The following is a 13,631-nucleotide window of genomic DNA, read 5'->3' as shown; positions in this document are numbered from 1 at the left end:
AGATTACAACTCTTCACATCCATACGTGACACACTCAAGAGGCAGACTCAGTGAGCACCAAAGCCCCACTGAAGCAAGTCCAGCTCTACAGGGGTGTTTCCTGCACAGCAGCTCTCCCACTGTAGTCACAGCTGGTCCTCACAGCCAATTGGCTTGGAGGTCAATTCCTCCCAGTGACACCAACAGCAATCAAGTCTCAACTACAACAAGACTGTGCACTCAGCCCACAAAGGACTGCAACTAGAGAGCCCAGCTCAAGTGACTGGGGAGGCTGAGCAACTGGGCCCCTATAGGATACCTACTACACAAGGCCACTTTACCAACTCCAGGAGACATAGCAGCTCCATCCAATACATAGAAACAAACACAGGGAAGCAGCCAAAATGCAGAGACAAAGCAACATGTCACAAATGAAAGAAAGCAAACCACGGTTATAAGGTTACTCAAGGATCTTCATGAGACCTTCAAGAGACTTAGTGAGACTTTCAAGAATCTTAGTAATAATGCCAAAGACATGGAAAAGGACCAGTCAGAAATTAAGCATACACTAACTGAAATAAAGAATAATTTACAGGGATTCAACAGTAGAGGATTCCAAGAATCAAATCAATGATTTCGAATATGAGGAAGCAAAGAACACCCAATCAGAAGAACAAAAAGAAAAAAGAATTAAAAATAAATAATAGACAAACATGGTAACTGACCGTACCTTCGCTATGTCTCCCATCGGCTAATCAGTGAGATATGCAAATTAGCCGCCAACAAAGATGGCGGCTAATTTGCATACTGCAGGCAGGTCAAGACAGCGCGAGCCGCCAGCGCAAGCCGCCATCCAGGCCCCCGTGGGCGACCCCAGAAGCCGCCAGCCTGCCGCCCTTGATCAGATTCGGTCCCGGACCGCAGGTCGACCCTGGAAGCCCCAGAGCCGCCTACCTGCTTGCTACCCGTGATCAGATCTGGTCCCAGGCCGCAGGCCGGCCCCTGAAGCCCCAGAAGCTGCCTGATATGGCAATAACTCTATCAGTAAGCACTCTGAAAGTCAGAGGCATAAATGCACCAATTAAAAGACAGATTATGAGGGTGAATCAAAAACAAAACCCACTTTAAATATAAAGACACATATAGATTAAAAGTAAATGAATTAAGCTGCAGCCTGTTTTGCTCAGTGGATAGAGCATTAGCCCTTGGACTGAAGGGTCCCAGGTTAGATTCCAGTCAAGGGCATATACCTCAGTTGCTGGCTTGATCCCAGTTCCTATCAGAGCATGTGCAGGAGGGAACCAATCAATGTGTCTCTCCCTTTCCCTTCACTCTCTCTAAAATTCAATGGAAAAATATCCTTGGGTGAAGATTAACAAAAACAAAGTAAATGGATTAAGTAACATTAAAGAGATTATAAGAAAAATATATTCCAAATTTTGTTAGTTGTATAATAGTTATGTTTAAATTGTTAACACCTAAGAAATTGGGTGAAGGGTACATATAATATGCTGTAGTATTTTATAGGTTTTTTTTTACATGTATGAGATTATTTCACATTAAAATATTAAAAAATTAAAAATTAATAAAATATTAATTGAAATGTATCTGCATTACATGAAAAATCTCCTAATTGCTTCTAGCATAATTTATTAAATTGTGCTAAAATTTACAAGGGTTCAATTAAAAGATATCTTAATTCTAAATGATATAATAGAAAATATATAATAGTGCAGTTATAAGCACTTATCTGAAAATAAAAATTTAAAGAAGTGAATTTAAAGAAGGGATTAGCCAAAGAAAATATATGCACAACCCATGGACACAGACAACAGTATGGTGATGGCCAGAGAGAAGTGGGGGGCAAGAGCTGGGTAGAGGGGGCAAAAGGGGGTAAGTAGGGACATCCTATATAATAATAATAAAAGGCTAATATGCAAATTGACTGAACGGCACAATGACCGGTTGCTATGATGCACACTGGCCACCAGCGGGCAGACGCTCAATGCAGGAGCTGCCCCCTGGTGGTCAGTGCACTTCCATATAGGGAGTGCCACTCAGCCAGAAACTGGTTCATGGCTGGCCAGAGCAGAGATGGTGGCAGAAGCCTCTCCCACCTCCATGGCAGCACTAAGAATGTCCAACTAATGGTTTAGGCCCGATCCCTTGGGGGCCTAAGCCTTTAGTCGGACATCCCCCGAGGGCTCCCTGGCTGCCAGAAGGATGTCTGACTGCAAGCTGAGGCCTGATCCCCCGGGGAGTGGGCCTAAGTCAACAGGTGGACATCCCCCAAGGGGTCCTGGAGTGCAAATGGGCACAGGCCGGGCTGAGGGGACCCCCATCCCCACCCCCAGTGCACAAATTTTTGTGCACCAGGCCTCTAGTTAAAAAATATGAAGATAGTGTAAGGAGCCTCCGGGACAACTTCAAGTTTACCAACATTCACATTATAGGGGTGCCAGAAGAAGAGAAAGAGCAAGATATTGAAAACTATTTGAAGAAATAATGACAGAAAACTTCCCTTACCTGGTGAAAGAAATAGACTTACAAGTCCAGAAAGCACAGAGAGTCCAAAACAAGAGGAACCAAAGAGGCCCACACCAAGACACATCATAATTAAATGCAAAAGGTTAAAAACAAAAAGAGAATCTTAAAAGCAAGAGAAAAGCAGTTACCTACAAGGGTGCGCCCATATGACTGTCAGCTGATTTCTCAACAGAAACTATGCAGACCAGAAGGGAGTGGCAAGAAATATTCAAAGTGATGAAGAGCAAGGACCTACAATCAAGATTATTCTATCCGCCGAAACCGGTTTGGTTCAGTGGATAGAGCGTCGGCTTGCGGACTGAAAGGTCCCAGGTTCGATTCTGGTCAAGGGCATGTACCTGGGTTGCGGGCATATCCCCAGTGGGAGATGTGCAGGAGGCAGCTGATCGATGTTTCTCTCTCATCGATGTTTCTAACTCTCTATCTCTCTCTCTTCCTCTCTGTAAAAAATCAATAAAATATATTAAAAAAAAAAAAAAAAGATTACTCTATCCAGCAAAGCTCTCATTTAGAATTGAGGGTCAGATAAAGAGCTTCACAAAATACCGGCTCTTCCACAAAATACCGACTTCTGCGCATTGGCCACGAAATTTCAATCGCACTGTACATGCACGCCCGCACGTGGTATTTTGTGGAAGAGCCAGTACTCAAAGCAAGATACAATGAAATTTTTAAAAAATAACTAGATAGATGTTAACAACCAAAGAAAAAATACTAAATCAGCCATGAAAGTTTTCAGTAACTAAAAGAATAATTTTGTTAGTCCCTCTTAAGACCTAAGGAGTTACATGGTGAGAAAAATAAAGTTTAAAATTCCACTCTTAAAAAAAAACCTGTTATTTCATAATCAATCTATATTTTTTTGGAGCTTTGAAAAAAATGCTATCACCATAAACTCAAGATAAATAGATTACTAGCTTTCTCTTCTACTCTTAAGCCTCAAACATCTTGTTAAACAAACCCAGTGATCAGATATGTACCTACACACCTGACCATGTAATTACCTTCATGTCATAGCCATATGTCTCCCGAATGTCTTCATCAGAATCTGTTTCTTCATCATCATAATCCATTGTTTGTCGAGGGGAAGAAGATACGCTGCTCACCACCCGGTTAAAAGCAGACTGTTGGAAAGTAGGTAAGTGTCCCTAAACAACAAATAATTTCAGGATGAACAGAGAGACACACTGAATAAACATGGGTAATATGTGATTATGACTACCAAAATGTAATGAACTTGCAAAGTGGCTAAACAGAGTTCACCAGTTAGTACAGAGCAAATTATTTGCCTACGATACCAAGGCCCACCTGAATAATATTTCCAAATAATTTTTCACTAAAATGACATAGTTATATATTCAAAATCCTATAGGTGTATATAGAAAGAAGATGTTATGGATAATCTAACTGCTGGCAACTTACTGTTGTCTTCCTAATCAACTGGTAAGATAGATTTGACTTAGTACTTACACACTGACAAACATTATCTCATGAAATAAAAAAAGAAAAACCTAAACTTGCCTGTAAATCTGGATTGGCAGCTGCTTTTTGGAGTTCTGCACTGATGATCTTTTCAGTTTTTTCTCGAGCTGCCTGCTCCACCATACGCTGGCTCAACACAGATAGTTTGGCCAGGGCAGAAGACAGTTCATCTGTGGCTAGGGCCTGCCGGGCTCTATCCTGCCAACTCATAGCACGTTCTGTCAAACACTGTAGGGCTTCTCCTTCAGGCAACCGTACAGGCAACTTCTGAAGGGATACTAGGAGTGACAGAATAGTCTCTAGCCTTGGCCTTCGAGAGCGCATACAAAGAGGGCAAAGGAATTTTACTTCCTTAGCCTGCCAACTAGACCCTTTTTTCTGGGTGCTTGACTTAGGCAGGGGAACACAGCTATTATGGAACCAGTCTTTGCAGAGCTCACACTGCAGCATAAATCCACTGGCTGTCTTGCGGCAAATGCAAAATTTTACTTCTTCTATGCGGTCCACCATTGTCATCTTGGCTAGATTGGCTGCTCTGAGGGAATGCATGGCTTCAATCTCTTTTTGCTCGCGTTCTTTGAAAACTGCCACCTGTACACAAAGAACATTTAAAAGAAAGGAGTCACTGCAAAATACTCCAAAAATACCAAATCCTTAAGGCTGAGGGATCATCTCCAAGTTGGGGCCTCATAATAACAAGCATTGTCCATAAAAAAAAAAAAAAAAAATAAGCCGAAACCGGTTTGGCTCAGTGGACAGAGCGTCGGCCTGCGGACTGAAAGGTCCCAGGTTCGATTCCGATCAAGGGCATGTACCAGGGTTGCGGGCACATCCCCAGTGGGAGATGTGCGGGAGGCAGCTGATCGGTGTTTCTCTCTCATCAATGTTTCTAACTCTCTATCTCTCTCCCTTCCTCTCTGTAAAAAATCAATAGTAAAAAAAAAAATCAGTTGTCAATCATTTCGTAAAATGTGTGTGTGTGTGGGGGGGGGGGGCAGTTTCCACATAAACGTTCCTGTGTGAAATGGGCAAAATGCTACTATATTTGACAATTTCATCAGTAGAGAAAGAACTTTGAATTATTCTGTAGGGTGCAGTAGACAGTATGCCTTGAAGTCAAGCGACCCTAAGTATGAAGCTTGGCTCTTATACTTATATACTGTTGATCTGGGGCACAAGTTTTCTGAATCTCAATTTTCTGAAAAATGAGGATACCACCAACCTCATTTTGTTGTTTTAAGGATTAAATAAGATAATACATCAAAATGCTTAACTTGGTGCCTGGCACAAGGTAAACACTCAATAAATACTAGCTTCCCATCCACTGGCAATTCATTCCCTGGGAGGAAGTTCTATACAAATCAATTTTTATTTATTTCTAGAAGGCCTCTCCAACTATGTAATAGTAGAGTAACACAGCCTGATGACTAATTATAACAAAATTTTATGTAGCTCATTTCAAAAAAGTAAATGAAAGCAAATAACATTTAATTATCATGAATACTGTCAGTAGATTTTCTTTTTAAACTTTTATAGTTTTGAAACAATCTATAATAATAAAACTATAATATGCTAATTAGACCAGACGTCCTTCCAGACGATCTACTGGACAAAGCCGGAGCTGTGAGGGAAGCCCAGCTCTGGGGTGCCAGAGGGAAGCCAGTGCCGGCAGCCGGGAGAAGTAAGGCCCACTCTTGCATGAATTTCGTGCATCAGGCCTCTAGTTTTGAAATAATTTCCTATTCTATTTGCCTGGTAAGATGACCTGTTGGGCAGGCTCCCTAATGAGAAATCATTTCTGCTGGCCTCAAAACACAATCATTTGGCAACAATATTGTAATAACTATTTATGGTATCAGGTGGGTACCTGAACTATTGGGGGGAACACTTTGTAAAGTATATGATTATCTAACCACTATGCTGTACACCTGAAACTAGTATAAAATAATGTTGAATGCAAACTGTAATTGAAAAGTAAAATTGGAAGAAAAAAACAACAACACAGGATCATTTGTAGGCAGAAAGAGCCATATGCAACTCCTTACTACATACTGACCAAATTCATTTTTATTTTTTCTCTTTCCTCAGGCTCCTAGTAATTTAACAACATTCCTCCTACTCTCAAACAAAATCCAAAAACAAACAAAATAAAACAAAAAACACCACTATACTGTACATTACATCCCCATGACTATTCTATAATAACCAATTTGTACTTCTTAATGCCTTCACCTAATTACCTACAAATATTCTATTGAGCATTCACTATACTGTTGAATGCTACTGAGAGAAGGAAGATATTTTAAACAGCAGCAGATATCAGTAAGCTGATACAATTCCTTTAAAAACCACAATAGTACTAAGCCATTAAATTCTAACCCAGTAATCCCATTCCTAAGTGTCAAGTGTAAGAAAATAACTTGAAAAAGGAAAAAGCGCCTAGCCAGTTTGGCTCAGTGGATAGAGTGTCCGCCTGTGGACTGAAGGGTCCCAGGTTCGATTCCGGTCAGGGGCACATGCCCGGGCTGCAGGCTCGATCCCCTTGGGGGCGTGCAGGAGGCAGCCAATCAACAATTCTCTCTCATCATTGATGTTTTTCTCTCTCTCTCTCACCCTCTCCCTTTTTCTCTGAAATCAATAAAAATATTTTTTTTAAAAGAAAAAGCTATATACAAAGAAGTTCACTTTATTAGTATCCATAATAGTATACACTTAATAACAACCAAATGTTCAACATCAAAAAAATGTTCAGTAAATATTAGAAAATTTTATAAAATATTAAACTATTAAGACAATAATAAAGAATGATATAGAAAAAATTTTAGGGAGAGAACAGTATAGTAAACTTTTTATATACTTTGATTATAAATATTTTTAAAATATTTGAAATATATATAACCATAAAGCCAGAGAAAGTATATAAAAATAGAAACAGTGAATGCGCTAATATCTTCACAGAATTTTGTATTTACCATACAAAGTCAAAATGCATATCATAATTTCTTACCACCATGGCTGTATCTCTGGTTTCCTCCAATCCTTCCTCCAGATCACTCAGAGGCTCATGGTCCAGATCCTTTTCTTTTTCTTTTTCTATTAGTTCTTTTACTTTTTTCCTTCTGTTTTTACCAGTCCCATATACACCAATGTCAGTTCGGGGACTTAGCACCTACAAAAATAAAACCAAATACTGAGCTCTCGTTTAAAAAAAAAAATTCTTAAAACTGAAAATAATAAAAGGAACCATTTATTGACTACTCACCAAGTCCTGGGCACTTTCTTAAGGGCTTAACACACACTACCTAATTCAATTCTCATAACAGTCCTCTGAAGTAGGTATTGTCTACATTTTACAAACGGGAAAACTGAGGCTCAGAAAGGAAACAACTTGCCCAAGGACACAGGGTTAGTAATTAGGGAGCCAGTCCTCAAACATAAAACTATCATATTTCAACGCCTATGCCCTTAACTACTATTTATTTATTTTATCATTTTTTAATTTTCAGTTATGGTTGACATACATTACTATATTAATTTCAGGTATACATCCCAGTAATTAGACATTATATAACTTACAAGTGATCATCCTGATACATCTTGAACCCATCTGACACGATACAGAACTATTAGGATATTACTGACTTTATTCCCTGTACTATACATTACATCCCCATGAATATTCTGAAATAATCTTTTTCTTTAATTTAAATTCTTTATTGTTTAAAGTTTACATGAGTTTCCTTTTTCCCCAATTGACCTCTCCCCGGCCACTTCCACCCCCCAGCACTAGCCCTCATCCCCCTACTGTCTGTGTCCACTGGTTATACTCATATGCATGCATACAAGTCCTTTGGATGATCTCTTACCTCCTCTCCCCCTGCCTTCCCTCATAGATTGGACAGTCTGTTCGATGCTTTTATGTCTCTGGTTCTATTTTTGTTCATCAGTTTATGTTGTTCATTATATTCCACAAATGAGTGATATTTATCTTTCTCTGACTGGCTTAGTTTGCTTGGCATAATGTGCTCCAGTTCCATCCATGCTGTTGCAAATGGTAAGAATTCCTTCTTTTTTATAGCAGCATAGTAGTCTATTGTGTAGATGTACCACCGTTTTTTAATCCACTCATCTGCTGATGGGCACTTAGGCTATTTCCAAATCTTAGCTATTGTAAGCTGTGCTATGACCATAGGGGTGCATATATCCTTTCTGATTGGTGTTTCTGTTTTCTTGAGATATGTTACTAGAAGTGGGATTACTGGGTCAAATGGAAGTTCCATTTTTAATTTTTTAAGGAAACTTCATACTGTTTTCCACAGTGGCTGCACCAGTCTGCATTCCCGCCAGCAGTGTTTGCACAAGGGTTCCTTTATCTCCGCATCCTCGCCAGAACCTGTCATTTGTTGATTTGTTGATGATAGCCATTTTTACAGGTCTGATGGTACCTTATTGTTGTTTTGATTTGCATCTCTCGGATGATTAGTGACTTTGAGCATGTTCTCATGTCTCTTGGCCTTCTGTATGTCCTCTTTCGAAAAATGACTATTTAGGTCCTTTGCCCATTTTTTATTGGATTATCTTCCTTTTGTTAAGTTGTATGAGTTTCCTATAAATTTTGGAGATTAAACCCTTATCGGAGATAACATTGGCAAATATGTTCTCCCATGCAGTGGGCTTTCTTGCCGTTTTGCTGATGGTTTTTTTTGCTGTGCAGAAGCTTTTTCTTGTGATGTAGTCCCATTTGTTTATTTTCTCCTGAGTTTCCATTGTCCTAGGAGCTGTATTGGTAAAGATATTGCTACGACATATGTCTGGTATTTTGCTGCCTATGGATTCTTCTAAGATTTTTATGGTTTCCTGTTTTACATTTAAGTCCTTTATCCATTTTGAGTTTATTTTTGTGTATGGTGTAAGTTGGTGATCTAGTTTCATTTTTTTGCATGTATCTGTTCAATTTTCCCAACACCATTTATTGAAGGGACTGTCTTGACTCCATTGTACGCTCTTGCCTCTTTTGTCAAATATTAATTGAGCATAATGGCTTGGGTAGATTTCTGGGTTCTCTGTTCTGTTCCATTGGTTTATATGTCCATTTGCACTTCATTATTTTTTTTTTTTTTTTAGCAGGTTTAACTCACTTTTTCTTGTATAAAATTATGTGGTGGCCACAGCTGGAGCCTGGGTCCTCTGCACAGAAACTCTGGTGTGGGTCTTTACAAGATGGTCAGTGAATTCCTGATAGGGAGACTTGGTGAACACAGTCTCTTTCCAGAGATCTGGGGTGAGATAGCTGTAGGTCTTAGAGATGGCATCAAAGGTGGCCTTGGCAAAGTTGCCCAGGGTGTCAGTGTAGCCCCGGCTGAGGTGTAGCAGTCGTCAATATCGGCCCATCATTAGCAACTTCTTAGGCACAAGAGCCGAGATAATGGCTGTACCCCTGGGGGCAGGGATGAGGTGCACCAGTACAGAGACACAGCGGCCGGTCACCTTGCAAGGTATGGTGTAGGGTTTGCTGATCTTGTTTCCCCAGTAGCCTCCCTGCACTGGCACAATAGAGAGCTTGGCCAGGATAATGGCTCCTCAGACGGCAGTGGCTACTTCCTTTGAGCACTTCACACCCAGACCAACATGTCCATTGTAGTCCCCAATGGTGACAAATGCCTTGAACCGGGTCCTCTGGCCAGCACTTGTCTGCTTTTGCACAGGCATGATCTTCAAGACTTCATCCTTGAGGGATGCCCCCGAGAAAAAGTCAATGATCTCAGATTCCTTGATGGGCAAGAATAGATTTATTCTAGGGATTTGATTTTCATGTCCTTGACTAGGCTGCCCAGCTTGGTGACAGGGATCATCCACTTCTTGTCCTCGGCCTTGACTCCACGAGCTCCGCAGTCTCGGCCCTTGCCCCGAATGCCACTGCCAAATCCTCCACAGAAGCCACGGCGACCTTCTATTCCGGGGCCTCCGGGCTCTCCCGCAGCACCAGCGTCACCCGCCATTTGGTGTTTCGTGGGAAAAGAAGAAGTCCATTTGTACTTCTTAATGCCTTCACCTTTGTAACCCATTCTCCCAACCCCCTTCCCAGCTGGGAACTGCCAAAACGTTCTCTGTATCTATGAGTCTATTTGTGTTCTACTTATTTTGTTTTGTTATATTCAAATGTTATAGAAATGTATTTATTGCCTTCCTCTTCCTCCTCTTCTTCTTCTTGACCTTTTTTCTTCTTTTTGACCCTTTAATATTTCATATAAAACTGGTTTGGTGGTGATAAGCTTCTTTAGCTTTCTCTTGTCTGAAAAGTTCTTTATCTGTCTTTTGATTAGCTTTGCTAGGTACAGTAATCTTTGTTCTAAGTCCTTGCTTTTCATCACTTTGAATATTTCTTGCCAATCCCTTCTGAGCTGCAAAGTTTCTGTTGAGAAATCAGCTCTGTTATAGGTAACTAACTACTTTTCTCTTGCTGCTCTTAAGATTCTCTATTTGTCTTTAAGCTTTTGCGTTTTCATTATGATATATCTTGGTGTGGGCCTCTTTGGGTTCATCTTATTTGGAACTCTACACTTCCTGGACTTGTATCTATTTCCTTCACCAAGTTAGGCAAGTTTTCTGTCATTATGTTTTAAAATAGGTTTCAATTTCTTGCTCTCTCTCTTCTCATTTCCCATGGAAATGTTGGTACACTTGAAGTTGTCCTAGAGGCTCCTTATACTATCCTCATTCTTTGTACTTTTTCTTTTTGCTGTTCTGATTGGGTCTTTTTGGCTTCCTTACATTCTAATTGCTGATTTGATTTTCAGCTTCATCTACTCTACTGTTGATTCCTTGTAAATTATTCATTTCAGTTAGTGTATACTTCATTTCTGACTGGTCCTATTTTATGCTGCTGAGGTTCTCACTAAGTTCATTGAGCATCCTTAAAACTAGTATTTTGAACTATGAATCTAGTAGATTGCTTATCTCCGTTTTGTTTAGTTCTTTTTCTGGAGTTTTGTTCTGTTCTTTCATTTGGGATGTTTCTTTGTCTCATTTTGACAGCCTCTAAAATGAGACAAACTTTCTCTGAGCTCTAGCATGGGGCAGCATTTAGTCCTTGTGTGGTGGGGGGGTTGTTTCAATGTATTAGGTAGAGCTGCTACATCTCCCAGGCTTGGTAGAGTAGCCTAATGTAGTAAGTGTTCTCTAGAGCAGCGGTCGCCAACCTTTCAGACCTCACAGACCACCAGTGGCCCATGGACCACAGGTTGGCGACCACTGCTCTAGAGTCCAGTGGCACAGCCACCCCGAACACCCAAGCTAGGCACTTGAGGTACATTCCCCGTGTAGGCTGTATACACCTCCTGTAGTAGTTGAGTCTTGATTGCTGTTGGCACATCAATGGGAGGGACTTATCCTCACATGGATCAGCTGAAAGGACTGGCTGTAACCATTGACCACTAGCCTCCAACCAGCATGGAGGATCAGCTATGCAGAGGCCAACTACACAGAGTAGGACTTACTTCAGCAGGGCTCTGGTGCCTGCTGAGTCCACCTCTTGAGTTTGTTGCTCACTGAGGTGGTTAGATGGCAATGCTTCAATGTGTTCTAAAAGCTGCCCACTGGGTGCACTGGCTCTGGGACCTTCAGGGAGGTGCAAGCCAAGATCAGCTGCCGCCTGTACTCTGCCTGGGGCATGAACTACAAAGGCCACCAGGTATGAGCTATAAAGCAATCTACAGATGGTTGCTACTTGTGCTGAGTTTGGAAGTGCCCTCCAAGCTGTGACCCAAGGCCAGCTACCACTATGCCTGGGGACAACTTAGTGAGAGGTGTGCAGCTTACTGAGGGACAGATGCTGCTTGTTTTGGGAAATTCTGAAGCATGAAAATCTGAAACATGAGCTAAGATGGCCATTCATATGGAAAAGCAACTGGAAACAGCTCAGGCCCTGGCCAGGTAGCTCAGTTGGTTACAGCATCATCCCGATATGCCAAGGTTTTGGGTTGGATTCCTAGTCAGGGCACATATAAGAATCAACCAATGGATGCATAAATAAGTAGAACAAACTGATGTCTGTCTGTCTCTCTCTCTCTCTCTCTCTCTCTCTCTCTCTCTCTCTCTCCATCAATAAACTTATTATTTTTTTTAAAGAAACAGCTTGGGTGGGACCAAAAGATGGGTGGGGCCTCAGGGAATCACCAGGATGGGGCAAACAGTGTGAGCCAGGCTGATGCGAGTCTCAGATATGGTGCTCACCTGCCAGCTTTCTGGCGGGGGCGGGGCTGATGAAAGGAACAGTGGCCTCTGCCAGCACTTCTGTCTGGGAGAAAGCTCCCGACCCCTTTGCTCTCATCCTGATGCTGAACAATTCAGTTCCTCCTTGTTCCAGCCTGTAAGTTGCTGCCCCATGTTGGCAATCAGAGAAAGTGAATCTGAGTGAGTCCTTATGCAGGGCCCTTTAATAGGAACTGCCTGGGACTCCAGCAGTCTCTATGTACCTCAGCCTCAATCCCTACTGGTTTTTTATAGCCAGGAGTTATGAGGACTTCTCTTCCAGCATTGGAATTTGGGCTGGGGGACCTGGTGTGGGTTGGGGCCTCTTGTTCCTCAGTGGGGACCTCTGCAGCTAAAATATCCCTCCTGATTTTTATCTGACACACATGGGTGTGGGACCAGCCCATTCTGTGTTTCTGCCCCACTAACAGTTTCAATGGGGCTTCTTTAATTCCCTAGTGGTAGGACTTCCATTCAGCTGAATTTCAGATGGTTCTGAATGATGTTTGTTCTATAGTTTAGTTGTGATTTAATGTGGTTGTGGGAGCATGCAAGTACCATGTTTACCTGCGCTGCCATATTGACCAACTAGTATGTTTAAATGCTCAAGATGAAAAGGGTAATGAGTATTTAAATTTGTGCTTCTGAGAAAGATCTTTTCAGTGACAGAATCCATTAATAACAGAGACAAGATCCAGGCTAATTGACACAGCACAGGGGGAACCAGAAATAAGTTTTGTCATAGGCTCCAGATTTCTGGTCAACATTTAATATTACCTAATAGGAATCACTTGTATAATCATGACCAGATAAAATGAAAACAATAATACTACTACCTACTTCTGATAAGGAGACTGAAGTATGTATCCAAAAATTAAACTACTCTTTACCTGTAACAATGTATGGCTAGAATTCTTCTTAAGAAAGGTCCGCCCAGTCCGTTCTCTCCACGCCCGAGCTGCTGCTACTTGTGATTCTACCTGGGGCAATGCATCAAGACGCACAGGGATAGGACGCCCTTTAGCAGATAAACTCTCCAGCTGCTCCAAGTAAGCATAGTTGCTGCCACTCTGAAAAACAAAAGTACATCCTCACACAATTTGCATTCACTTATGGAGTTTAGAGTGACTCTTTTAATTAAATATTCTTTAAATGTAATTGTGCCTCTTGAGTTAACAGATACTAATGTTTTTAAAAAGTATGTGCAAATACAACATGCAGATGATGTATAGAATTGTACACTTGAAATGATATATTAACTAATATCACCTCAATAAATTTAATTTTAAGTAAATTCATGTTGTCATAAAGATTTTAATTTTATTAATCAATGAGGGGATCAGTAAGATATAAAAACCAATTCAAAGGACAAT

General features: G+C 41.0%; 1 protein-coding gene and 1 pseudogene across 2 annotated transcripts in view; both read right to left on the bottom strand.

Annotated features, from left to right (window-relative positions):
• The window catches only part of KDM5A (lysine demethylase 5A), a 97,375-nt gene that overhangs the window by 21,010 nt on the left and 62,734 nt on the right, over positions 1 to 13,631 (bottom strand). The window contains exons 21-24 of the mRNA XM_081083657.1: positions 13,149 to 13,328; positions 7,016 to 7,177; positions 4,048 to 4,599; positions 3,531 to 3,674 (exon numbers count right to left, since the gene is read on the bottom strand). Of these exons, the coding sequence (XP_080939783.1) occupies positions 3,531 to 3,674; positions 4,048 to 4,599; positions 7,016 to 7,177; positions 13,149 to 13,328 (1,038 nt within the window). The remainder of the gene's footprint in view (positions 1 to 3,530; positions 3,675 to 4,047; positions 4,600 to 7,015; positions 7,178 to 13,148; positions 13,329 to 13,631) is intronic.
• Positions 9,046 to 10,202, bottom strand: LOC308513540 (small ribosomal subunit protein uS5-like; annotated as a pseudogene). Its single transcript has one exon. The product of its transcript is annotated as a small ribosomal subunit protein uS5-like (transcript).

The sequence above is a fragment of the Myotis nattereri genome (genome assembly GCF_964212035.1).
Source record: "Myotis nattereri genome assembly, chromosome: 2".
Taxonomy (NCBI): Eukaryota; Metazoa; Chordata; class Mammalia; order Chiroptera; family Vespertilionidae; genus Myotis; species Myotis nattereri.
The sequence above is the reverse complement of the archived record's forward strand: the minus strand, read 5'-3'. Positions and strand labels throughout refer to the sequence as shown.